Genomic DNA, 26,606 nt, shown 5'->3' with positions numbered 1-26,606 from the left:
GTTAACTTCTTACAACTCTGCCTTTTTTTGAGTTAACTTCTTACAACTCTGCCTTTTTTTGAGTTAACTTCTTACAATTCTGCCTTTTTTTGAGTTAACTTCTTACAATTCTGCCTTTTTTTGAGTTAACTTCTTACAATTCTGCCTTTTTTGAGTTAACTTCTTACAACTCTGCCTTTTTTTGAGTTAACTTCTTACAATTCTGCCTTTTTTTGAGTTAACTTCTTACAATTCTGCCTTTTTTTTTAGTTAACTTCTTATAATTCTGCCTTTTTTTAAGTTAACGTCTTACAATTCTGCCTTTTTTTGAGTTAACTTCTTACAATTCTGCCTTTTTTCTCACAATTGTGAGTTCATTTCGCACAATTCGGACATTTTTTAAGTCTAATGACGAGCACACGCTAACATCTGGATTTCCTTGTCCTGACTAGCTGATGAGTGCTGTTCTTACTGTACAATATATAGCCTATTTATAGAGAATGACTGATGCTTTGTCAGTTCATTCTTTGTAACTTACTAAATGTCAAGTAGATGTCTAAATTGCGAGACAAAATTGTCAGAATTGTGCGAAATGACGTCAGTTGTGAGGGAAAAAAATGCCAGAATGGTGAGATGTAACTCCTGGGGTGTTAAGGGATTTTAAAAATGAGATTTAAACTCGCAATTGTGGGAAATAAAGTCGCAATTCTGAGATATAAAGACGCAATTGGCTTTTTAAAAAAAAAAAAATTCTCTGTGGCAGAAACAGACTTCTATAGAAGAGTGGTATTTCAGATACAAAAGACGTGCCCTTGAACGTAATTAAAGTGGATGGAGACGTTCCAGACTTTCTTTTCGTACGTGTCAGGCTGTTCTTTCTCCCTCCTGTGGATAATCTTTTGCGATTCGATAACACGGCCAGGAATGCCTAATAATATTGGTACATAATCAATGTTGTCATGACCGAAGCAGCTGTGGTGTTGGAAGAGGGCATCTTGGTAATAAGTTTGTTTCAGGGCGGCTCGGCCAACCGAGGCTTGTCGAGTCTGACTGATTACAGGCTTTCAGTTCAGACACAGTTTTATCGCCAGCAGCCCAGGTGTGTGAGAGAGTATATGTGTACGTGTGTGTGTGTGACTGTAGTCTCTTTTCCTCTATTAACACACCAAAAGCCATATGATCATTAAGAAAAAAATCCGTAAGTGTTGATTGTCATGTGTGTGTGTGTTTATGGCTGTCACTGGGCTTGACATTAACGTGGATTAGAGTCGGAACAGTATGAGGGTGCTTAAAGATGGAGAGGAAGGGAGCAATTAAAAGCAATATGCACTAGAGTAAAACGCACTGCATCAAAACACTAATTACGCTGAGTGGTTGCCAGAGACAGCTTTGTACCCCCATTTAAGCATGCGTGTGCAATAGAAAGAGAGAGACAGAGAGAGAGTATGTGTGTGTGTGATTGTGTTTTAGTGGCGCAAATGCAAATTTTGCAAATTTTGACTTAATGAAGATGTCCCTACTGTGGTAGTGAATGCAACGCGACATCTTCATTACAACAGGCCGAATTTTTAGATCTCTCATTCTCGCTCTAGTTCTCGCTCTCGGCCTGTCTTGCACCTGGCACATAAGCCATTAACATTAGCGGCGCTTTCATAAGCTCACTGCTTTCCTGACTAGCGTGTGTCATTATGGTAACACCGGAGAGAAGCTCAGTAATCAGTGGCTCCCTGCTGTCTCTCACCACGACTCTCTTCCTCTTTGATTGGGCTCAGATCAGGCCGGGAGTGCAAAAATGAAGAAAAAAAAAAAGAATACAAAGAAAGACACAGAACTCCATTTGCTTTGTCTGGTTAGTTCACTTCTTGTGCCTTAATGATGAACCCACACGCATTTCTGCCACCGAATGCTGCAATTTGGCGGTGGGAGGATGGGGTTGGGAAGTGTGGGGGGGGGGGGGGTGTTGGTTTTGCATGGAGTTACACTTTATTTCAGCTACATGTACAGTGCTGTGAAAAAATATTTGCCCCCATACTGATTTCTTCTGTGAATATCTTTTGCAGCTTCTGAAGGGCGGTACTAAATGAAAAAAAATGAGATCTTTCCAAAAAAAATAAGAAGAATTGACACCGATCATCCTGTTTAAAAGTTTACACCCTGCTGGCTCTTAATGTATCGTGTCGCTTTCTTGCGCATCAGTGAATGTTTGCACCTTTCGTAATAGTCGTGTACGAGTCTCTCAGTCATCCTCAGTGTGAAAAGATGGATCTCAATGTGACTCTCTTAATTAACATTTAGATAAAGTGGTTCATCTTGCCTGTGTAGTCATTATATTTTATTATAGCTCATACCATCACTTGTGAAACTAGGACTCAATTAAAAAAGTATTAAAAGTAAAAAAACAAAAAAAAACACACAAAGGAATCCTAAAATTCTTACAGAAATTTGATTTATAACCAACTAAAACATCCCAGAATGTAACTGATCATACGTTCATAATACAGGGTGCTGCTCTAAAAACTCGCAACTGTTTACAATGTGGATCGACCATCATGTGACACAACATCAGGAACAGACTAAACAAACCACAACAACAACCAAAACAATGGCAGATGTTTTGAAGAGAAGCTAACGTGGCTTGTCCGCCATTACCGAATGTACAGGTACGTATCCTCATGGCATGTCACAGCAGTTGGACTTTCCAAAATAGTTTTTATTTCTTACTAGTATGAATACATTCTACATAAGACTTATGTAGAAATTTTTTTTTTTTTTTTTTAAACCCCAATAACTTAAGCCATTGCCTCAGAACAAGTGTTTTACAAAGATTAAATTAAAAAAAAAAAACAGTTTGGAAAAATGGCTTCCAGTCAGGAATGTTTGTTTTGTCAGTAATTTTTTTTAGACACGCCCCCAAAACACCTTCACATCATTCATAAATCATTATGAGAAGAAGTTGCGTGTTTATAAAATTGTAACATAGCTTTCAAGCAGCTGAAAGTCCAAACGTGCTTCAAAATGATGTCATGAACATCCTTGCTAATGGTAACTCTAGTTATCATGCTAACTCTAGTTGAACTCATGCCGGTGGAGCAAAACTTTGTGTACATGTATAGAAATGAGGGTGGGTTCAATGAGTATAAAAATAAATATATATATCATCAAAAGCTTATTCAACTCCACCCATTTAACCATTGGAGACCTATTTTTCACAAATATTACCTGATCTTTAAGTCTTAATAGTTTATAAATTCTTGTGCCCAGTCCTGCCCCCTAGTGGACATAGCTTTGAATTCTCCACATACAATACACAGGCAAATATGCGAATGCTTGAACTGTCTCCGGAGGTTTCCTCCATTTTTTTTCCCTTTCATGAAGAGTTAAAAGGAAAAATACATACAGAATAGATTTTCTCCTCAGCCCAACTGTTGTGAACCAGCAAAAATGGATTAAATTAATTTCCTGTTTCACCAATATTCCTAAAAACCGTGTTATGTTTAATATATTCAGAAAAAAAATAAGCAAGAATATGCGACAACAGCGATACAACAGCGGTGTCGAATTCTTGAATCTGATTAGTCAGAAGGTGTTGATTAATTTTCTCTAACAGCAGCTCTGATAGTAGTTCTGAATGTAATTCAATTCAATCAGGTTTATTTTAATGCACACGTTCTAATAAGGTATCATTTATTATGGCAGAGCTAAGACTAATAATACACAGATTATACAAAGATGTATAATCGTTTATTTAACATTTATGGAAGGAGTTTTGGCTGTTTTCCGTCTCAGGAAAGTCTTTGTTGTCATTTTCTGGTTTTCTGGTTTCTCCGTAATATGACAGACATGTAGGTACGGTCTCTTTTGTCTTTTTATCTTCAGTAGAGAAAAAAGATAGAATAGACTGGTTAAGGAATGAAGGTATAACAAGTGGAATATGTTTCACGGATGTTCCACAAGATCACATGTAACTATAAATATTCAAAATAATGATAAGGTGTTCTTGAATTAAAAAAAAAAAAAAGAACTGTTGAGAATTTGTTGTGCTATAAGAGGAATAAAACACTTTGGGACATGCTGTAATCAAGCAGGAAATAGGAAAATAATCAACTTCAAGGTGGGAACAGTAACTCCGCTTCACACCGGGCTGCGTAACACCATTTTGTCATTCAGTACATTTACATGGACAACAATAATCCGATATGATCCCGATTAAGACGATACTCTGATTAAGAAACTAGCATGTGAACAGCTATTTTTGATGACCTTAATCCGACTAAATCGTACTCTAAGTAAACACAAATGGAATGAAGACGTGTGGAGTATTCCTGTTTTAGTCGCATTATCAACGTGTATTACAGACATGTACACACCTTAATCACACTATTAACGTCGTGTGGGAGTTTTCACCGCATTTTGCGACAGGACACGTACACACACGGCAGCGCTCAACCGTTTTACGGCAAACAAGAGAGCACGGCTGCGTCCCAAACCGCGTACTTACCTGCTGTATAGTAGGAGGTGAAATACATGTATTTCTATATGCTATACAGTAGGTAAGTATGCGGTTTGGGACGCAGCCCACGGCTTCAAGCAGTCGTCTATTTGCACGTATAGCATGACAAATAATTAACTGCACTTGAAACTTTCGTAAAAATTAAACATGAAACACCCAAAACTGTATACGGTCCCATAACGAAGATGAACTGTATGTTAATACGTGAAATTCTGGAGGGAACGTCGGACGGCGTGGCGTGGGGACGTAATGACGTATGCCGTTAATCCATCTATGTTCTATAACGTGTAACACAGGAACATGAAAGGAATATTCTAAAAGCGACTCATGTAAACACCTTAATCAGAATATTGTCTTATTCAGAATAAGGTCAATAGTTAGATTACTGCTGTCCATGTAAACGTAGTCATTGATTATTTTCCTACAACAACATACCGCCAAGTGTTTTATTCCCTAGTTAATGCAACATGCCATAATCCATACTGCGACCTTTACACATTTTGTCATATTTAGTCATTTTTTGGCAACCCACTTGAGAATACTGCCAATCCTCTTTCTGATCTTGTCTCTCTGAGAGCTCATTTTACACCTTCTCAAAACCCCGAAATAAACACTCTGCTATTCAGGGCTCTCACGAACGCCTTGTCTTTTCTCTCGAGTTCTGTTTGCTCCTTTCATTGTTATTTTTATCCTCTGTTGCTGGAGTAATGCTTTGTCAGTGGTTGGTTGGATGCTGTCACTTTAATCTAAGAGAACAGGGGCCGCTCGGGTCACCAGTCTCGTCTGCGTTCTTCAATTAAAACCCCATGTGAGAAAGTGTCACAGTAATTAAGGCCATAGAATCGGCGTCAAGCCTGATTAGAGGCATTTTTTATGTTCCGCAGGTCAATTTGTCAAGCCAGTTCATAGCATTGGGCTTTTGACAGTGTTAGTGGCTGGGATCTGATCTGTAGTTTTAATCCTGCTAGCTCTGTCACGTTGCGGTCCGCATGCACATACACAGACACCAGGGGGGTAATGATACACAGAATAAAAATTTGACATAACACCATATGTCTTGATATGACGCATTTTCGATAAATCAGAAATAAACATCGCCTGAATATGTGTCATTTTCAACCGATTTAAACATTCGACGGTTACCAAATATTACAGTTACCATGACAACCACAAATACACTAATATTGCAAATCTTAAGTAAAGGTCAGGCTGTTGTTGTGATACGAATTTATATTTAATAGCAACACGGAACTGAGCAAATACCCGTGACAAACATCATGTTTTTCCTCTGCATCGACTCAGCCAAGGTGTTACCCTTGAATTAATGGTCATGGATGACTGCGTGTGTACGTGAGTAAGTGTGAGGGAGGGTGTGATGGAAGGACATAAGACCAATAATCTACTTTCATGCCTCCTAATGAAAAGAGTCTGAGCCACAGAGCTATGCTGGCAGCCCTGATTTATGAACTCCTGGTTCTGTATGCCATTATCAGCTGCACACACACACACACACACACACACCTTCAAGCACGTGTCACTCCTAATCCTGGATATAGGGTGCGTTACTGTGGCAACGTAAGCATAGCACTTTGTCTTGCATTATGCTACGCACAATAAAAGAAATCTCCACTTCCCGTGGGTGAAATTAAGCTCCTGATGATTTATAAGCTGTACATTATTCTATTTGAATCCTATAGATAATATAGGTTCTAATTTGGCAAATGTACTCATTAACCAATTATGTGGAACGCTTCACTAAAATCTACTGATTGAAAATGTTTATCAAGTGGATAATTGGAACATACCTGGCATTTGATATAGCACTACACTCAGCTCTCAAATGAGACTCGTAATGTCAGCTCTCGTCCCTTAGTAATGTTCTCTCCAGTTTGATTTGGCCTCATTGAAGCCTTATTTCCTTTTTGATGATTGCGGACCACCAGTATGTTGATTATTTACTCAGTCCCAGCTGATGCCATAGAGCCAGCTGTTTAACTTCAGGTTCTCCTGAGTGAGAGTTTCGCAGTTGGCTATTGCTAATCGAGTTGGCACACCACAACACATGCTAGCTCCATTAACAAGCATTTAATATTCTCACTACCCCCCCCCCCATCCCCACCCCTCTCCAGCATTATTACGCTCACATATTTGCAGTTTAAAATTGCAAGTGGGCTATTGGTTTTAATCCACCTGTAGACTGTGAATATTTGCATCAATGGCAAGGTTCCCAGTGTGTGTTTCCGTCTGTATTAGAATCCCAAGTGTGTGTTTGGGCCTGTGATAGCGCCTGAGTGTTTGCTTTGGTCTGTGATACGGACTTAAGATAGTGTTTGGGTATGATTGGGCCTGTATTAGAGCCCTGTGCCTCTATTTGGGCCTTGTGTGTATGTTTGGTCCCCTATTTGGGGCCCGAATTCATGTTTGGGCCTCTATTAAGGGTCTTAATGTGTGTTTAGGCATGTATTAGGGCCCCAAGTATGTGTTTGGACCTGTGATAGGGACCTGAGTGTGTATTTGGGCCTGTGTTATTGATCTGCGTGTGTGTTTGTGTCTGTATTAGGGGCTTGACTATGTGTTTGTGTCTGTATTAGGGGCCTGAGTGTTTGACTGGGTTTGCATTAGAGGTATTATTGTGGATTTGGGCATGTGTTAGTGACCTGTACCTGTGACTAGCCCTGTGTTATGGATCTGTGTTAGTCTGGGCCTATTTATTGAACCAAGAATCGAGACTTTCATGTGTTTTTGGGCCTGTCTACATTTGCACCAGTAGTACCACCAGTATAGGATATCGAATCGGCATTTTCTGCCTGAGTTAGGGGCCTGAAAGAGTGTTCAGGCCTGGGTTAGGGGCCTGAACTGGTGTTTGGGCCAGTGTTAGAGGTCTGAGATAGTGCTGAATCATGTGTTAGGGGTCCTGTGCTGGTGAGCAATGGTTGTAAGGAATACGAATGATCCAAAAACCTGGAAATGACAGCTGATGGATTGGTCTGCTCCTTCCTTTCTCCCAGTCAATCCATCCAATCCACGCTCCAGAGCGCAACATACCCGCAGCAGAAACCGGCTACATTAACTGCCATTTTGTTTTCACTCCTTCTCCTCCATCCCCATCATTTTAATTGAAAATCACCTATCTTTGCTCACAAAGCATAAAAAATGCAAATGCTAATCTGTCTTTTTTAGTCCCCAATGTGGGTAATGTCAAAGAAGGCTATCTGTATGTAAAACGAAGGGTTTGGGTGTCTCTGCAAGTGTGAGTTTTACCATTTCTAATTTAAAGAGCTGTGAGAAGAGGGTCTGGGATGGGTTAGGACAGTAACTCCTGACCTACTCTCTCACCTGCCTCTGCACACCTGGTTTGGATTTATCAGTTCTGGGGCAAATCGGGTCAGCAGTTGAGGTCCTATACTCACTAACTAAGACCCGTAATCAGTGAGCTACCACTGCCTTTGCTCAAGCACCCAGTTGTGTCACAACCTACTAAAACCATACCACCTACCTACCACAGTGCATTAGGTTTGACAACATCGCTTAACGTAGACCATGCTGGAGATCTTCATGACAAATGATGAGTGTTATTGGCTTGTATTACAAGCGTTTGTTGTAAGACCAAGATGCCTGCATGAATGCAAATCTCATTATCCAGCATTTATTACTATGAAATAAATTCATGAAAGTTTATGTTCTCTGAACAAGGCCTTCATTTCATGTTCAAGCAAAAGCGAATCGTTACCATATTAGAGAAGGAATGAAAGTGGGAGACCTTCTTAACCTGTGTCAGTAGTTTGTGAGAGAGTAAGGAAGACAGGATCAAAAACAGAGAAAGAAATAGGTTACTGGAAAGAGACACGTCAAAAAAACCAAGAGACAACAGATTTTCATCTACAGAACAAGACGATCATGTCATGACAGTTTTATATTTTACCACACTAATCCAGAAATACACCACAATCCCTGTACAGAACCCACTGCTGCTTCATGGTCAATTTCAAGGTCAGAATGTTATTAGTACTGACTTTCTTACCGGCTTTCGTTTTGCCATAATCATCCAGGTGCACTGCTGTGTTCTGACCTCTGTAACCGCAGTTTGCTCAAAGGCAACCTGGAATAAAGCACATTGCTACACAATTGCATCACAAGACCAGCATGTGTAGATGTTGGGTTATGTTAAATGGTGCAGTGTTTCATTCTTGCTGTAGTTGAGCTCCTATGGTTATTGTCTAGTACCTGGAAGATTGCAACTTCAAATCTCAGCAAGCTCCTGTTAGACTCCTGAGAAATGCCTGTAGTTATACACTGGGAGTGTATCCTACCTCAATTGTAAGTCTCTTTCAACTGTGTGCTGTATAGGGAGCATGTTGACTTAGTGGTTAGCTTAGATAGTGGTTGCCTCGCACCTCTGGGTTTGGGGGTTTGAGTCCCGCCTCCACCCTGTGTGCACGTGTTCTCCCCATGAGAACTGGGGACTTTCTCCCCCAGTCCATGTGTCTCTGGTCATGGGACTTGTGTCTCTGGACTGTGGGTTGTAGTACGTAGTGTGTGCGATGGTTTGGCACCCCGTCTAGTGTTTCCCGCCTTGAATTCCCTGGGCTAGACTCCAGGCTCCAACTTGACCCTGTGTACAGAATATGGATGGAAAAGAAATGGTATGGTGGATGAAAAATCTGTCTACTCAGGTCATAATACAGAATTATTTTATTACCAAAATGAGACACATTGAAATAAAACAAACAATACGAAACATAAATACAAAACACTGATCTACATACATAAAAATACCTCATAACTAGTGCAGTGACTTTGCACTGTTAAAACAACACCAATACATTCCAATATATCCCTCTACACAGTATTTCGTATTGTCTCCAATATATTCCAATGTACCAACATGCACAGTCTCCAATATTTTCCAAAAAGCCAATATACTGTCTGCAATATAATCCAATATACTATAGCAATACGCACAGACTTCAATATTAGCTTCTATATATACACCAATATGTCAATATGCATATGTGATGAGGATTAGACAGAAACTTGGATAGATGCTAGTGGGAGAGGGTTTACTTCCAACTCCAAAGGAAGTAAATAAGGGTACCATGGAGACGATGGACATTGGTAATGCAGAAGTAAAATGAAACTAGGCTGAACATAAACATCTTATTAGATGTTTGTTGAGACTAGAGGTAAACATCATGACTGGGATCATGTGGGATGCAACAAAAAGGTCACATGAGTGAGGACTTTTTACTTTTATGCAGGGGTGAGAAAGCGTTCAGAAATGAAGCTTCCAGGCCTTCTTATGTATCTGATATCAGTACATAAGGTCACTAATGTTTGTGGCTAAATGGGATCTTCACATCAACAGTCCAAAATCTAGTGGAAAGCCTTCCCAGATTAGTGGAAGCTGTTACTGCAGAAAAGGGGGAACCAACTCCCCCTTAATGTTAAAGGAGTCGTATCATGATTTTTAAACGTTTTTAAACGTTAATTATGTTGTTTATTTGTTGTAAGAGAATAGGTTAACATGCTTTAATGCTTTACTGTATTTGTCAAATAATGTACATTATTCAATTACCTCTATTCCCAGGCTGCCTGAAATGCTCTGATTTAACAAAGCCCCCCCTTCTAAAAAGCCCAGAGTGCTCTGACGGCCCAGCTGACCCGTTCAGTTGTGATTGGCCGAAAAGTCTTGCGTGGGCCGGAAAAATAACGCCCCTTAGCTTTAGCATTAGCGTTACCTGTAGCCTCCAAAGCAAGCTCCTAAGCAGCATGTCATCGGTTTTACCGTATCAGTTCGAGTCCGATCAAACGGAATCAAGTTTGCAAATACGACTTGAGCAGAACGTTTCACAGTGATAAGTTTTTACTTTGTAACTCTCTCACCTTTCAGATACGATGTAAATTCCGACCCCGCCGGCGGGCCGTCTATGCTGTACACAGATTCTGTATGTAGGTACTCATGCAGTATATCTTTGGAAAGCTAGGATTCTTGTGATTCGATTGATATAAACCGTTTCAAGATACAATCACAACAGCAGCTACAATCAACGTCTCTGTCAGACCACCAACATACAAACGAACACTTATAAACTGATGCTAACTTAACAAACTTTAGCTAGCATGTTAGCAGAGGTCTAGAACTGAGCCCCAACACAAAACTCTACATCTGAACAGTCAGTAGCAGATACTTCATAAAATAATCAAACACACTTACAGGTTTTGATTCGGAAGTGCAAGATCGATGGGAATCGCCCCATTTTTCAGGAGTAGCCTTTGTGTATAGCCTGCGTCGTACTCGGCCAGGTTCAGGAAGCCGTCCTTTGTAAATGTGCTGTGCACAAGCAAACGTTCGGGTTGTACTGCTCAGGAACAGCGTCATAAATAAACAATAACCACTGATTTCTTCCGTTTTCGGAAGACTAAACAAAGAGGTTTTGCTTTCACACTTAAAACACACAGCGTCTCCGCAACATGGTGACTAAATTTGCTGAAGCCTCGCTTTCTTTATTCGTGGCTGCCTTTGGGTGAGATTATCACACTGTGACGTAGACGGTTGAGGAAGTAAATTTGGGAACTTCGAACGAGGCATTTTGGGCAGGTCTGGAGGAGTGTTCTCTGTTAGACAGAATAAATCCCTTTAGGGGAAAATATGTTTTTTGGGACTTTGCAGAGTTTATACATGCACGAACAGATACATTACACTCCCAAACAGAAGAAAAACATAAAAAGTCATGTTATGACACCTTTAATGTTAATGGCCATGGTTTTGGAATGGGATGTTCAGAAAGCACATGTGGATGTGATGATCTGATGTCCACATACCTTTGACCATGTAATGTTGTTGTAGGGGTCATACTGTATTTTCCAGTTTAAATCCGAATGCATATACAGATATGGATATTTGGAGCACTAAACTGCATTACACCCCTAATTACCCCCACATAAAGGTAACTAGAGAAAGATACTGAGCTCATAGAACAAAACAAAACAAGGAGAAACTATCGTCATAATGACAAACAAAGAGTAACACTGGTTTCAGGAGATTTGATGTAAACAAGTTCAATGCCTCGCAGTGATTGGTGTTGACAGTGAAAAGGAGGTGAAGGCAGATAATCGGACGCTGCCAGGGACCTGCTCTGATTCTCCAATATATTCCAATATACCAATATGAAGTGTCCAATGCTGTGTTCAGTATTTTTCCAACATAACAATACACAACGTTTCAAATATTGTCTCCAATATATTGCAATATAGCAATAATCCAGTTTAGGCTCCACTATAGTCCAATATCCAAACCTACAAAGTGTTCAATATTTTCTCCAATATATTCCAATAAAGCAGTATATTCCATCTGCAGTATCTTCAAACCAAAACCTTCTTTTCAGTTGTTTTCCATATTAAATATTCTCCTACTCTTTCAGCATCGTCTGTTTTATAACGCAACTTTGGATTGAGACCAACTGGCTAAATATTATTATTTCTGTAAACAGCTTGCACCTTTCATTCATTAGTTCATTCATTCATTGAAGCTCTACAGGGAATAGTGTCTCATTTTCTGAGGGATCCTGCATATTAAAAACAAACTAATCGAAAAAATTGACCTCATCACAGAACATTAGACAAGGGAATGTTCAGGAACAATCTAATTTTGCAAGATAAAAGAAATAAAAATTTGTACATAAATTAACATTCCAAATAAAAGGAAAATACAATAATAATAGAATTAAAATTTAAGTAAGGAATAAATCACCACTGGCTTTCTGTTATCGGAAATGAGTCAGCAATAATAATGAGTCTTTATTGGTCATGTATACATTAAAGCACAGTGAAATTATTTTCTTCACATACCCCAGCATACCAGGAAGCTGGGGTCAGAGCACAGGGTCAGCCATGATACAGCACCCCTGGAGCAGAGAGGGCCTTGCTCAAGGGCCCGACAGTGGCAGCGCTGGGGCTTGAACCCCGACCTTCCGATCAGTAACCCAGAGCCCCTTAACTGTTAAGCCCTATAGGTGCCCAATGAGGTGGTGTGATGCGTCCTGTAGTGCTATTATATCACAGCAGTTTGTCTTTTTTTTGTTATTAAGTAAGGAATGACACAAGATACATTTTTGTCCATTTATAGTTACATTTAATGATGAGGAATGTACACGAAACAAACAAGCAAACCGACTGATTGCAACCTTCTCCCAGTTTGTCCCATTTATTGCATTCGTGCTCAACGTTATTCAACGCTTTTGCGAGGTCTTCCATCTCACTTGATGATATACTTTTCATTAGCTCTTACCACCGCGTGCAATTTATTCTCCCTAATGCAATAACGGCACTGTTGGTGTTGTGCGTGCAGAGGAAGACAAGACGGTGCTTCATATTTTCACCCAATAAAGCAGGACTACCCCCCCCCCTCAAATGATATACTCATTTGAGGTTTCGGCATATTAAATAAAGAAGTCTCTGTACATTTCTCATTAAAGTTGGAAAGAGGATTTAATAACGGTAAATGAAGTACATCTAAAAGGCATGCGCTGGAGAGAGGGGACCGGCTCACGCGCTCATTTCAGCACGCCGCTTTTATTTTCGTTCCTTATTGGCAGTTAAGTGCGGATTAAGATCCCTGTGATGGTGCTTAAGCTGTGAGATTTACAGTACGTTAATTAGAGAAGTGAGTTTCATTTGAGATTTGAGTTCAGACGACTTTGTCGAAATCTTTTTTGCTCAACTTTTTTCCACGATGCCGTCGGGACACCAGTAGTATGAGGGTATTACTGTTTAGAAATGCCTTTAAATGTGTTTAATGCTGACACGGTGCCTGTGTCAGGGAAGGAGGCGAGATCACAGAGGCATTACCGCTGTAATATATCTGCTGAAAATCCTGCTGCAAGTTAAATGAATTTAATTGTGTATATGTGTGTGTTGGCAGGGGGTCTGCGGGGGGCTACTATTGTGGATTCTCTGGATACACTGTACATCATGGGTCTAACAGAGGATTATAAAGAGGCTAAAGAGTGGATACACACCAGCTTGGACCTGGACTTGGTAAGAACATGCTTACACATAGACAACTATCCAATACACACTTCCTAACTGGGAAACTATAAGTATACTGGTTTTACTGTAGTAACTACAGGTACTATGTTAACCGTATAACCGTGCAAACCATGTTTTTGTCTACTGCCATGGTTATTACGGTTCATTTTTGGCAGGTAGTCGAAAGGCATTTGGGTAATGAAGGAAACTGACCAAAATGAAAATAAACCAACAAGAATTTCAACTCGGAGTTTGATTCTAAAATAAATCTTGGAAGCAAGTGAAGATCATATGTTAATTATAAAGTTTAAAAGTCATTCAGGGTGGGTTTGTTTTTAATTGCAAGTATATACTTTATCCACTTAATCCACTGACTACACTAACACCGATTTTAAGTGTGTTTCAGTCTTGAATCACAGTACAAAGTTTATTCTAGGTTGCTGTACATATACTCAGCGTGGGCTTTATTTGGGAAAATCCAAAAGTTGTAGTCAGTAACCTTAGCTGGGGTAATGTCAAATGAGGACAGTCCATATTCAGTGATAATATCACATAAATAAAACATAAAATCGGGATAAACTCGGAACAGAAAATATGGCTCAAAACTGCATGATACAATTGACAAGACATCGCAAAGATACTGACACAACAGGGTATACATACACAAAATAATCAAGGGTGAAACACAAAACAGGGGAACACAGTTGGGTAACACACCAATGCCAGGACAGGGGGAGAGACAGGCCTAGAACAGAAACAAAAGCACATGGCAGTGTAAACAAAGCGCAGAAGTGTTGAACACAACAACAACAACAACATCAAAAGAATGACGCAACAACAACATGATGCAGACTTTAGATTTAATAACTGTTTTCTTTTTCTCAGCCTTCACAAAATGGTATATCCACATAATTCGTTCTGTTTTCATACATGAGAATGTCCTCCCTCCCCCCAATATTTAATGAACTGTTATGAGACTCATTTGCTGGAAAATGATTTTTGTGATTTGTAAATGAGCGCATATTTAATGAACTACTACCTCATTTGCATATTTTTACTACCTCATCTTGCATAAACAAACAAAAAAGCCTTTTAGAGTATAGTGTCTGGGTTCACCACATCAGAGCACTCCCATTAAACTAACGAATACACCACAGAGCACAGAAGCACACATTTCAGAACCCAGCACGGCCAGTACGAGCTTTTTTCCCTTTATCCTATTTTGTTAAGTGAAGTGAATAGTGTTGTTTTCTATGGGCTCTGGTTAAGTGAGCTCTCATTAGTGTCGGCTCTAATAGGTATCCAAATAAACAGATAAAGAAATAAAGGCCGGTGTTGAGCTAAACCGAACTGAGGCTCCGGAAGGCTTATCAGCTCGTCGCTCTCCAGCGCTAATCCGGCCAGCCCTCTCTGAGTGTTTCCTCAGAGCACGGCCATCGATTCAAACTCTGCTCAGATCGACTGTTTCCTTCAGCGAGTGTTTGATCAGCAGGATTCGTTCCAAATCAAACACTCACCAAAAGGCCGTCTGGTACAGCTACTAACAGCCTTGCTTTTGTCTCTGGGCTTTTCAGGAAAGAGAGAGAGAGAGGCTTGAAAAGGACATAGCGATTGCACAGACTAATCCTATAATAATGGATGACTTCAGAAGACAGGAGACATCAGGTGGAATGAGAAAGAGATAGCAGAGGCAGAGATAGAGAGACAGGAAGATGGAGGGAGAACTGAACCAGGCTTTATTTGGCTATCTGTCCTCATCTTTGCTACGTAACATGAGAGACCGATAGCATAAAGTGGCTGTTAATGATGCCTTAATGGCCTGGATGCACTGGAACTGAATTGTCCATGAGTCCTTGTAAATTAGTTCAATCTGGAAGAATAGAATCAAAAATTGTGGTTTGCAAATAAGCAGTTTCTTAGCCTTTTCGTTAGATTGTGTGAGGATGAAGAATCACCAGTGAAGAAACTGTTAGCGCTGCCTCTACATATAACTACATTTAACATCCAAACTTTCATGAGCTACACCATTTTGAGACAGTTGTGAAACTCAGAGTTTCAACAAGTGGGGAAAACCACTAAAATGGACTGATTATTTGGTATTGTCTCACAAATATATTAGACATAACACCATTTAAATGTATTACAAGATGCCTAGCCTCTTTATATAGGGAAGTAAAATGTAATATATGTGGACTATGTAAAGAAAAAATGAGTCTGAATTCTCAAACGTGACACGTTTCATTTGAATCATATGAACACCAACAGCAAATTTGCATCCAGCTAGAAATAATTTAGTATATTAAATTTTATTAGGTCGTTATGCAAACAATTATACACCCATGGTCGTTGTCAAAGTCGCTCAGATTCTTACACTTGCTCATTTTTCCTGCTTCAAACACATCAATTTCGAGAACTGACTGTTCACTTGCTGCCTAATAAATATATCCCACCCCTTGACAGGTGCCATTGTAATGAGATAATCACTGTTATTCACATCACCTATCAGTGGTTTTAATGTTATGGCTGATCGGTGTATGTAGTGGCAGGAACAAACAGCAGTGATCTAATAAGCAGTAAAACAAGATGGGATGTGCTGTTATATTAGGAAAATAATCAATGAAATTCTGCTGGGTTATATTGAATATCCAAATTGATTATATCATCATTAGTAAATCCATAATGCATGCCTTCTCCAATACACTGTATCTTTTCAACTCAAGATCTTTACAGCGTCACATTATAAAGCAAAAGTCTGAAATTAACCAGCTAGCTCCACACATCTGAAACCAGAAAGCTGTATTTTTTTTTAATCAATATATTATGAAAATGACAGAGAAAAAATAACCGCAACAGCTTATCAATCCTAAGAGTTCAGCCCAAGCACACACTGATCCCTGCAGTAAGTAGGATGTTTAGTAAAATCTGCATCATTGAGTATTGTAACAAATGGGGCTCTGGATCACACTGGTGTACATAAGAGGAAAGAAGCACCCTAGCTCTTACAAAAACCCACAAAATGCATTCCGAAAAGGCAATTTTAAACTTGCTGGCTCACGTCTTGCTAATCCACCCTTACTGCAGGAAGTATTACATGTGAAACCCTGTAATAATTTATAATCCTCACCCAGAAGCGGATTGGTTCCCATTTCCCTTCTTCCTCAAGTCTTCTCAAGGAGGTTATTCTCACCTCTGCCTTGCTTATTAAGGATCTCAATCTACATCGGGATTTTTTATAAAGCTGCTTTTTGACCAAGTTCTATACAAATAAAATGTGAATGAATCCAGCTGAAACGGAATAGGAGGCGCTATTCGTATTCTATTCTATAGAAAGCTTGCCAGAATGGTTCACGGGACATCTGGTTAGGACTAGAGTGTATCAGAACTGGGATCCCATCCAAAAAGTTGCATGAGCAGGAGGTTTTTACTTTTGTGTTGGTGTGAGTGAGTGGTTAGATATAAAGCTCGCAGAACAAAGAACAACCACATTCATTAACATGCATTTATGGCATCCTTAGTAACTGCCTGGTCAAAATGGTTTAATGGTTACAGCGGTTTAACATTAGGCTATTAGTTTGTTTATATTTTGGGAAATAGAACCAAGTGAAATATCCTGAGAAGGCACGAACAAAAAAACTTTCAGGTGTAGGCCACGCCAATTTCAGGTTTAAATCCAAATTCAGGAGCACTAAACAGACACAGATATAGATCGTGGCATTGTGTTACATACAAAAACAACCAATCAGAAAACAGACTAAGTTTCTCAGCTTGTTTCTGTCTCTCTGGACCTGCCTCACTTCCTCTATCCACCTCTCTCTCTCTCTCTCTCTCTCTCTCTCGCTCTCTCTCAAACACACACACTGAGCAGAGTAATTAGATTAATGTGGCAGGGCTGTGATGGAGGTCCTGCAGCATCAGCACCCTCCATCTTTCTCTCTCTGTCTAGTATTGATTTGAAAAGCTGCGGATTTTGAAAAGGTGGCACCGGGAGATGAGAAAACGGAGGAGAGGGAGGAGGAGGTCAGAAGGGATGTGAGGAGAGAGGTGGAGAAAGGAGACATAAAGCATAGCTCTCATGACTGCCTGTCATACACACAAAATGGGATTTATTCAACTTTGGGTAAAAGAGATGCCAATCATCCATCTCTTCCTCACGTCCTCCCTCATTCTATCACAATTCAATTCAATTTGGTGCCAGGTTTGCTTTATTAGTTCCATTTGTAAAGTATTGACAAAGCAATTATAAGGCACAGAACTCAGTCCAGATTCATATACAGTTGCAGTCAAAATTATTCAAACTCCCCCCCCCCCCCCCCCATTGCAAATCAGGTTTAATGTCAAAATTTACAGACTTTCAGCTGTTTGCAATGAACAAATCTAACAAAAGCAATTGAAATAGTTCCACATGACGAATGCTTCAAGTGGTTTCCCCAAATTCAACTGAAAACGCAACTTATAATGATTTCTCCAGTCTCAAAATTATTAACCCCTGAATAGAATCCCTCACAACAGCACATATATGCAAAACAGGTGTTGTCTCAAGCACACCTGACACAACTAATCAAGGTCTTCATTAGTTGTACCAGGTGTGCTTGAGCTGGAACACATGAAATACCTGAACTGAGCTGGCTAGGGGTAGAAAATGTATGAAATACCTGGACGGGGTAGAAAAAGGAAGCTATCACTGGCAGCAACCAGATTTTTGAGAAGGCAGGTTGTGAAGAACCCTCGAGTGACTGCAAAAGACCTGCAGCAAGACTTGGTGGCAACAGGCCACAGTAAGGCGCGTACTAAACGCAGAAGTTTTCCATGTCAGAACTCCAAGATGTACACCTCTACTGACCCAAAAACACAAGAAAAGTCAGCTCAAAATCATATAAATAAGCCACAGAAGTTTTGGAATTCTGTTGTGTGGAATGACGAAACAAAACTGGAACTTTTCGGCACGATGGATCAGAGGAAGAAGAATGAAGAAAGATCACTCTGTCCACAGTCAAGAATGGTGGTGGCTCGGTGATGCACTGGGGCTGCTTTGCATCCTCTGGCACTGGAAACCTGCAGCGTATGGAAGGCGAGATGGATTCATTGAAGTATCAGGAAATCCTAGGAGAAAACATCATGCCGTCTGTGAGGAAGCTGAAGCTTGGGCGTCATTGGACCTTCCAACAGGACAATGATCTCAAGCATCTGCGATCTCTTACCCAGAATAAAACCTGCTACATTTCCATTTAAAACAAGCCCTTTTTAGTACTTCTGCTCAATTTGTGAGGTCACAAAATGGGCTAGAGAGCTTGATGGTATCATGGTTCAATGTGGAAATTATTAGAGGATGAAATGGACGCTGGACACTGGATCCAGAACCTGTGTAACATACCAGACTCAATAGTAGAGTTTATTTATAACACAATCCATCATACAAGTCATTGAAGGGGCCATGGTCAAACACAGGGATCGCAATAATCGTCAAACAATAGGGCAGTCCAAAAAGGATACATTAACAAGATGGTAAAAACATAGGAAAAATATGGGAGATTGTCATGACATGCAATGAGTAACAAAAAACCATGTGCTGATATATTGCTTATATACTCATACTTCAATTAGAAAACCAATAGCGCATGTCCGTTCCAAAACATTTCTGGTTGCACCATTTTTAAATGTAAAGCTGTCAAAACAAAATGATTAGCTCATAATTTATGAATCTCTATGAATATTAGTTTGAAATGGTCTATAGAGCAAACCTGTAACTGATCAGACTTCTGGGGATATTGACCTCTGCTGGCAGGGAGGGGTATTACGTGCTGTGTGATGGATAACTTTAGCTAAAGTTAGTGATTTAAGAAGAAAGTCATTATTGTTATGGTATATTTGACCGGTTTTGCTACTGATATTTTTGCTACATCTATGAGAGCATGGAAGTCCAAAAGAGACTGAGATGATGATTTGGATAGCCATGTACTAATGTTCAGTATAATACAGGCTAACGCTTATTATAACATGCGTCACTTTGCCTTATAAGTCATTATAGGTTGCATTATAATCTCATGATAAAAGGCAAAAATGGGTTAAACAATAGTATGCTATATACAATAGTAACATTTAAACAATAGTATACAATAAGATTGATTCTAATAGGAATTTGTTATGTTATTGTAATATTCAGGACTCTTTCCTCTTTCACCATCATTTCTTTTTTCTCCTTCATGCCCTCTCACTCTGCACTCATCTCCGACCTTAAGTTGTTTGTGTGTGTATGTGTGCTGATGGACAGCCTTTTGCTACAGTGCCTAACACACACTGAGTAAAGAGTTACTAAGTGGACTCTTGAGACAAAGCTACAAAAAATCCAGTTCTGGAGAGTGGGCTTGTGTGCGTGGTTTATTGTTTCCTTTGTATAGCTTTAGCTGCCTCAGCTAATTCTCGACATCTGGAGTTTGCAGTGTAGAATACGGGTAAGAAATAGATCAAACTTTTCAATGGAATATGTGCTGAAGGTATTGCGAAAACAAGTGGAAAAAATACATGGCAGACGTTCATCAGCATTATAATTAACAGCACTGTGTTACTGGAACACCAATTCTAATCAAGTGCTTAATTAGCTCATTAGGATTTTCTTGCGTGCTTTAGCTGATGAATATGTGTGTGTGGCTCTGCAGGTGAGGCGCATCAGATGTGGAGTTTTGAGATTATTTGCAAGTGTGAATGCTGTATTAGTATAGAACAGTATGATTGCTATGAGTCCAGTCCTGGAACTTCAGCACAGTTTAGTGATTTTCCTTCTATAACACACCTGTTATTAACTGGTGAGCTGAATTAGCTAGGACTCTAGCTGACCATGACTGGAGTTCTGCTCCTCTGATTTTGCTACCTGTAGCAGTGTTATTGCTATAAGAGTATGTTTTTTTTATGATTACTGTAGCAATGTGGTTTATTATGATTGCCATAACAATAGGCATTAGTATGATTATTACAACAGCATGGATTATATAATTGTAGGGAATAGTATGATTGCTAAAATAGTGTGTATTAGTTTGAGTACTATAACCGTAAGGATCATTATGATTACTATAACAAAATGGATTAGTGTGATTACTATAACATTATGGATTAGGATGATTACTATAACAATATGGATTAGTGTGATTACTATAACAATATGGAATAGTGTGATTACTATAACAATATGGGTTAGTGTGATTACTGTGATTACTATAACATTATGGATTAGTGTGATTACTATAACAATATGGATTAGTGTGATTACTATAACAATATGGAATAGTGTGATTACTATAACAATATGGGTTAGTGTGATTACTGTGATTACTATAACATTATGGATTAGTGTGATTACTATAACATTATGGAATAGTGTGATTACTATAACAATATGGAATGGTGTGATTACTGATATAGAATGGATTAGTGTGATTACTATAACAGAATGGATTAGTGTGATTACTGTAACAGTATGGATTAGTGTGATTATTATAACAGTATGGATTAGTGTGATTACTATAACAGTATGGATTAGTGTGATTACTATAACAGTATGGATTAGTGTGATTACTATTACAGTATGGATTAGTGTGATTACTATTACAGTATGGATTAGTGAGATTACTATAACATCATGGATTAGTGTGATTAACAGCATGGATTTGTATGATTACTATTACAGTATGGACAAGTGTGATTATTTTTTACTGTATGGATTAGTTTCATTATCAATGTCACAATAGGATTTAGTATGATTACTATCAAAATACAGATTAGAATGATTGTTATAACAGTACGATTTGGTATGATTACTATTGCACTATGGATTAGTATAATTGCTATAATAATATGGCTCAGTATGATTACTATGCTAGCATTGAGTACTATGGGCAGGTATGACCGTGCATGGTTAATATAATAGTTTGGACCAGTGTGATTGGTATAAGTGTGATTAATCATATGATTATTACTACAGCATGATTGCTTTATCAGTATGAATTAGAGTGATTGCTATAACTGTATAAATATTTGACAGTTGCCTATAATAGTTTGGGTCAGTATGACAGTTATAGAAGTGTAATTGCTTTAACAACATGCTTGTATAACAATATGGTAGTTATTACAGTAGGAATTCTGTAATCGTATAATCCAGTATAATAATTCAGTACACCAGTACCACTGGTTTAAGACTTTATTTGCTATACCAATATAATTGTTATAAATGTGTGATTGCTTTAACAGTAGAATTGGTATAGTAGCATGAATATTATTCAATTATATTATCATTATGGCATTATAAATGCTTTTGGGCAGGGGCAGCAGAGCCCATGTAGTTTAGTATTCATCTCTGATGTGCACTCCGGGGTGAAATGAGGTTTCCTAAGTCGCACGTATTGCGTCAGAACTTGTTTCTTACACAGCTCGGCTTTGTGAGAGAAGTATCTTTATTCTGCTGCTGCGCCATTCGGTCTGCAGTGAGCCAAGCTGCTCTGCAGCTCAGGGGCCAAGTGTGGCTAGCCCCATGTCAAGAGCGTGTATTCGGAGAGTGTATTTATGGAGAAGTCTGGCTCTCCTGGCTCTGTTTTTGAAAAGCAAGCAGAGTCCCAGTAGCTCAGCACAGCAAAATCTTTTTAAAAATGAGATTAGCTTTATTCAGCTATTCAAAGCAGTCGTGAAGCAGTCCTTCACATTCCCACACAGTTACACACGCCTAGATGTCCCTAGTATGTGTGTGTGTGTGATGTATTTGAATTGCACAATTTTAGATTTAGCATTCTGGTGCATCTGAATATCAATAAGTACATTCAGAAATAATGAGAGTGCGTTTTTATTGCATAAACAAAGGAAACTTATGAATGTGCTGCTTTGTTAAGTAAAAAAAATTAAATCACAAAGAGGCAATATCACAATTTTGTCATAAATATCTTTTATTTATTTAGAGATCAGATTTTTGCTGATATTTTGTTTTGAGTTTTATATTCACGGGCAATATCGGACACATAAAAGTTTCCTTCACGCAGGAATTATTTTCCACCACACACTTGTTAGAGTGCCATTTGAGATTTAGGGAGATTTAGCAATAACTGTGTGGTGAAAACTGTTACAAGTCAAATTTACTCTTTAGGACCCATGCTTTGTTTGCATTTTTAGATTTATTTAGATATGTGAAAATAAAATATACTACACGTGGATTTTCTGGTTGCTTCACATCTGTAAAGATCAAATATAGACTAGGATTAAAACAGTTTCATTTGTTCTGTGATGTGTGTGTATATGGACAGCTGCTATAGTGGGTGATGACAAGCTTGATAAATGTGTTTGGCCCACTCCTTTTATCCTCTCTCTCTATCTATCATTCTCTCTTTCTTTGCTGTACGTTCCTCTATGACCTTAGGCTGGCTGTGTGTCTGCAGTGTAAAATGCCACAGCTGAGAACACACACTGAGTCACGAGCGTGAAGTCTCCGGGGCTTGTGTGTGTGTGTGTGTGTGTGTGTGTGTGTGTGTGTGTGTGTTGGCAGTGTTCGTGGCAAACGACCACAGTGTTGATTAGTATTTTCGAGCCATGGTGTCAGACTGTGTTTCCCTCCTGTGCCTCACGTCTACTGTGTTACTGTGATCGCTTTAGTTAAGGCGTGTTAGAGTACAGTTGATGGAGTTCACGCACAACAAAGCCCCATGTGTTCAACATAGCTACTCGAGAGGCAGAAAAAAGAAACAGGTTTTACTGATGAGCTCTATTCCAGAAATTTAATTGGAATTCAGATTCATGCTATACCGCTTAGCATAAAATGCTAGTTACTGTGTATTGTGTATCAAACCCGTTGTGCATGAAGGTGGGTAGGAAGGAAGATTTCGAGCTTCAGACTCGCTTTATTATGTGTATTAAATGTATTTTATTCGCGTATATGGAGGTCATTCCTATGTTCCCCAGATTTATTTGGCACATAATGAACACATGACAAAGAAGTCATACCATAGAAATGTCCACCAGCTCCATACCATAGAAACGTCTGTCAGCTCCAGACCACAAAAATGTCCATCAGCTCCAAATCATAGAAATGCTCATCACTGCCATACCTTAGTAATGCCCATCAACTCCATATCACAAACTGTCCACCAGCTCCATATTAATGAAATGCTCATCTGCTACATACCATAGAAATGCCCACCAGCTCCATACCATAGGAATGCCATAGAAGTGTCCATCAATTCCATACACCATGGAATTGATGGACACTTCTATGGCATTCCTATTCTCTCTCTCTCTCTCTCTCTCTCTCTCTTTCTTTCCCATAGCAGCTGGCAGTTGCTATGGTTGCTACTGGAGCTCTGTCTGTTTTTTTTAATTTTTCTTTTGGTTACTAAGCTCTTTTTCTTTCATTTGGACAGTGAAAACAAAAAAGACATTCCAGACACTCGATGTTAACACTACTGTGAAAAATGGAGGAGAGATACCCAGCCATCCATCAGCTCAGTAGCTTAGGAGAAAAAAACAAAAACAAACAACCAAAAAAAACCCCAAAGCATCAGTTCCAGTGTAGAGATGCCCATCAGCTCCATAGCACAGAACTGTCCACCACCATACCACAGAAATGTCCACCAGCTCCATACCATAGAAATGTCCAACAGGTCCATACCACAGAACTGTCCACCACCATACCACAGAAATGTCCACCAGCTCCATACCATAGAAATGTCCACCAGGTCCATACCACAGAACTGTCCACCACCATACCACAGAAATGTCCACCAGCTCCATACCATAGAAATGTCCAACAGGTCCATAACACAGAACTGTCCACCACCATACCACAGAAATGTCCACCAGCTCCATACCATAGAAATGTCCAACAGGTCCATAACACAGAACTGTCCACCACCATACCATAGAAACGTCCATCAGCGTCATACCATAGAAATATCCGTCAGCTCCATACCACAGAAATGTCCACCACCATACCATAGAAATGTCCACCAGCTCCATACCATAGAAATGTCCACCAGGTCCATACCACAGAACTGTCCACCACCATACCATAGAAACGTCCATCAGCGTCATACCATAGAAATATCCGTCAGCTCCATACCACAGAAATGTCCACCAGGTCCATATCACAGAACTGTCCACCAGTTCCCTACCATAGAAATGTCCACCAGCTCCATACCATAGAAACGTCTGTCAGCTCCAGACCACAAAAATGTCCATCAGCTCCAAATCATAGGACTGCTCATCACTGCCATACCTTAGTAATGCCCATCAACTCCATATCACAAACTGTCCACCAGCTCCATATTAATGAAATGCTCATCTGCTGCATACCATAGAAATGCCCACCAGCTCCATGCCATAGAAGTGTCCATCAATTCCATGGTGTATATTTGCCTCTCTGCCTTCTATTGAGTAAATTTCCATCATCTCTACAGTATGCACTAAATATCCAAAAATTCCAGAATATTGAAATGACCATCATCTCCATAGTGTTGAGCTGTTCCTCAGCTTCTTAGTGTGAAGATGCCCATCAGCCCAATAATGTTCACCTTTACACTTACACTTTACATCCTTTACAAAGATAAATACAAGACAGATAATATTTCTCGTATGTGGCAAAAGGATGAAAAGCAGAGAGGACACACATTTGATTGTCCATCCATCAGCATGTATTGGAGATGCAGATGTTCTAAAAATCCTTTCACTGAGGCTCTGTTAATAAGAACATTTAAGAGCGCTTTATGTAACTGAACGGACATCATTGACAACGTCTCTTTCCTTAGTCTTCTTACAGTCAAAGATATTTCTGTTGCCTGATACGCATTAACCAGATTTATTGCTTTTGGTGGTCAGGGAATGAATTATTCATGCCCTTGCCAGATAGGTTGAGCATCTGGCCTGGAGTAATTTCTTTTAATAGTTGGAATAAATGATTGATGAAGTAGAGCTGAAATGAAATGATATTATAAAAGCGCAAAAATGAGCACATATAAGCAAATCTTCCTTCAGCCATTCTGTCTCTGTATTAATGAGATAAAAATGGCTTGAGCACGGCTGTCCTTCGTTTAAAAGTATGGCTAGAAAATATGACCTAGTATGCATAATTTAATAATAAGGATATTATGGATTAGTATACTTGGTTCAACAGAGCAGAACAAGTATGTTTGATTTAGCAGTATGGTGTAGTATACTAAATATAACTGTATCCGCTCGTGTGCTTGACTTAGCAGTATGTATTAGTATTCTTCATTTATTTATATGTATTTATATGAATAAGAACTAGTATTCATAATGTAATGCGTGCAAGTTTTGGAGTTATAGTCTAGTATGCTTTGAATACTGTACTTGTTTTTATTAGTATGGACTAGTATTCTTGATTGAACCCTTTGTATTTGTATGTTTAACCTGAGAATATGGAGTAAAAACAATAGATCAGTAATTTTCTTTTCCTTATATGGAGATTACTAGTACTATAACATGTTGCAACACTATCCATGATCTGAGGGATCCCCAAACATTCCTAAGACTTCCAACTAGGAGATAATCTCTCCAGTGGGTCCTGGTTCAACCCCGAGGTCTCTGTCCAGTGGGATGTGCCTGATACAGCTCTAGTTGCATATGGACTAGTATGCTTAAATGAAAAATATACCCTAGTACTGTTAACCACATAGTATGGGGTAGTATGCTTGATTTAACAGTATGAACTAATCTACTTCATTTAATACTTAGACAGTCTGACTACTGAGAATCAAATCTAAACATTGAAGAGAAACTTTTACACCCTTGGGTTCCTGGCTTGTTTTTTGTTTTTTTTTTTGTGCATCTTAGCAAATCCAATTAGTTCAGAAAGAGGCATTAGCATTGCTATCTCTGAGTAATGAGTCGATGATGCAGCTGCTGTGTTGTGTGTGTTGGCAGTCCGACAGGGTGCAATGAGAGAGATAGAAAGATGGAGAGAAGGACAGTTGGTTGTAATTGAAAGTAATCGCTCCGGTGGACACGTCTTTAATTATGCATCTTGTCTCTTAAATCGCTGATAAGTGTTTAAGTGGCTAAACTTGTGATTAAAAAAAAAATGAAGGGGAGTGGGGAGGATTACGTT

General features: G+C 39.2%; 1 protein-coding gene across 1 annotated transcript in view; it reads left to right on the top strand.

Moving 5' to 3' along the window:
* The window catches only part of LOC128599559 (mannosyl-oligosaccharide 1,2-alpha-mannosidase IA), a 226,890-nt gene that overhangs the window by 132,664 nt on the left and 67,620 nt on the right, over positions 1-26,606 (top strand). Inside the window, exon 3 of the mRNA XM_053611274.1 lies at positions 13,410-13,525. Within this exon, the coding sequence (XP_053467249.1) occupies positions 13,410-13,525 (116 nt within the window). The remainder of the gene's footprint in view (positions 1-13,409; positions 13,526-26,606) is intronic.

This window comes from Ictalurus furcatus, chromosome 23, assembly GCF_023375685.1.
Source record: "Ictalurus furcatus strain D&B chromosome 23, Billie_1.0, whole genome shotgun sequence".
In the NCBI taxonomy this organism is placed as follows: Eukaryota; Metazoa; Chordata; class Actinopteri; order Siluriformes; family Ictaluridae; genus Ictalurus; species Ictalurus furcatus.
This window is presented reverse-complemented; position numbering and strand designations above follow the sequence as displayed.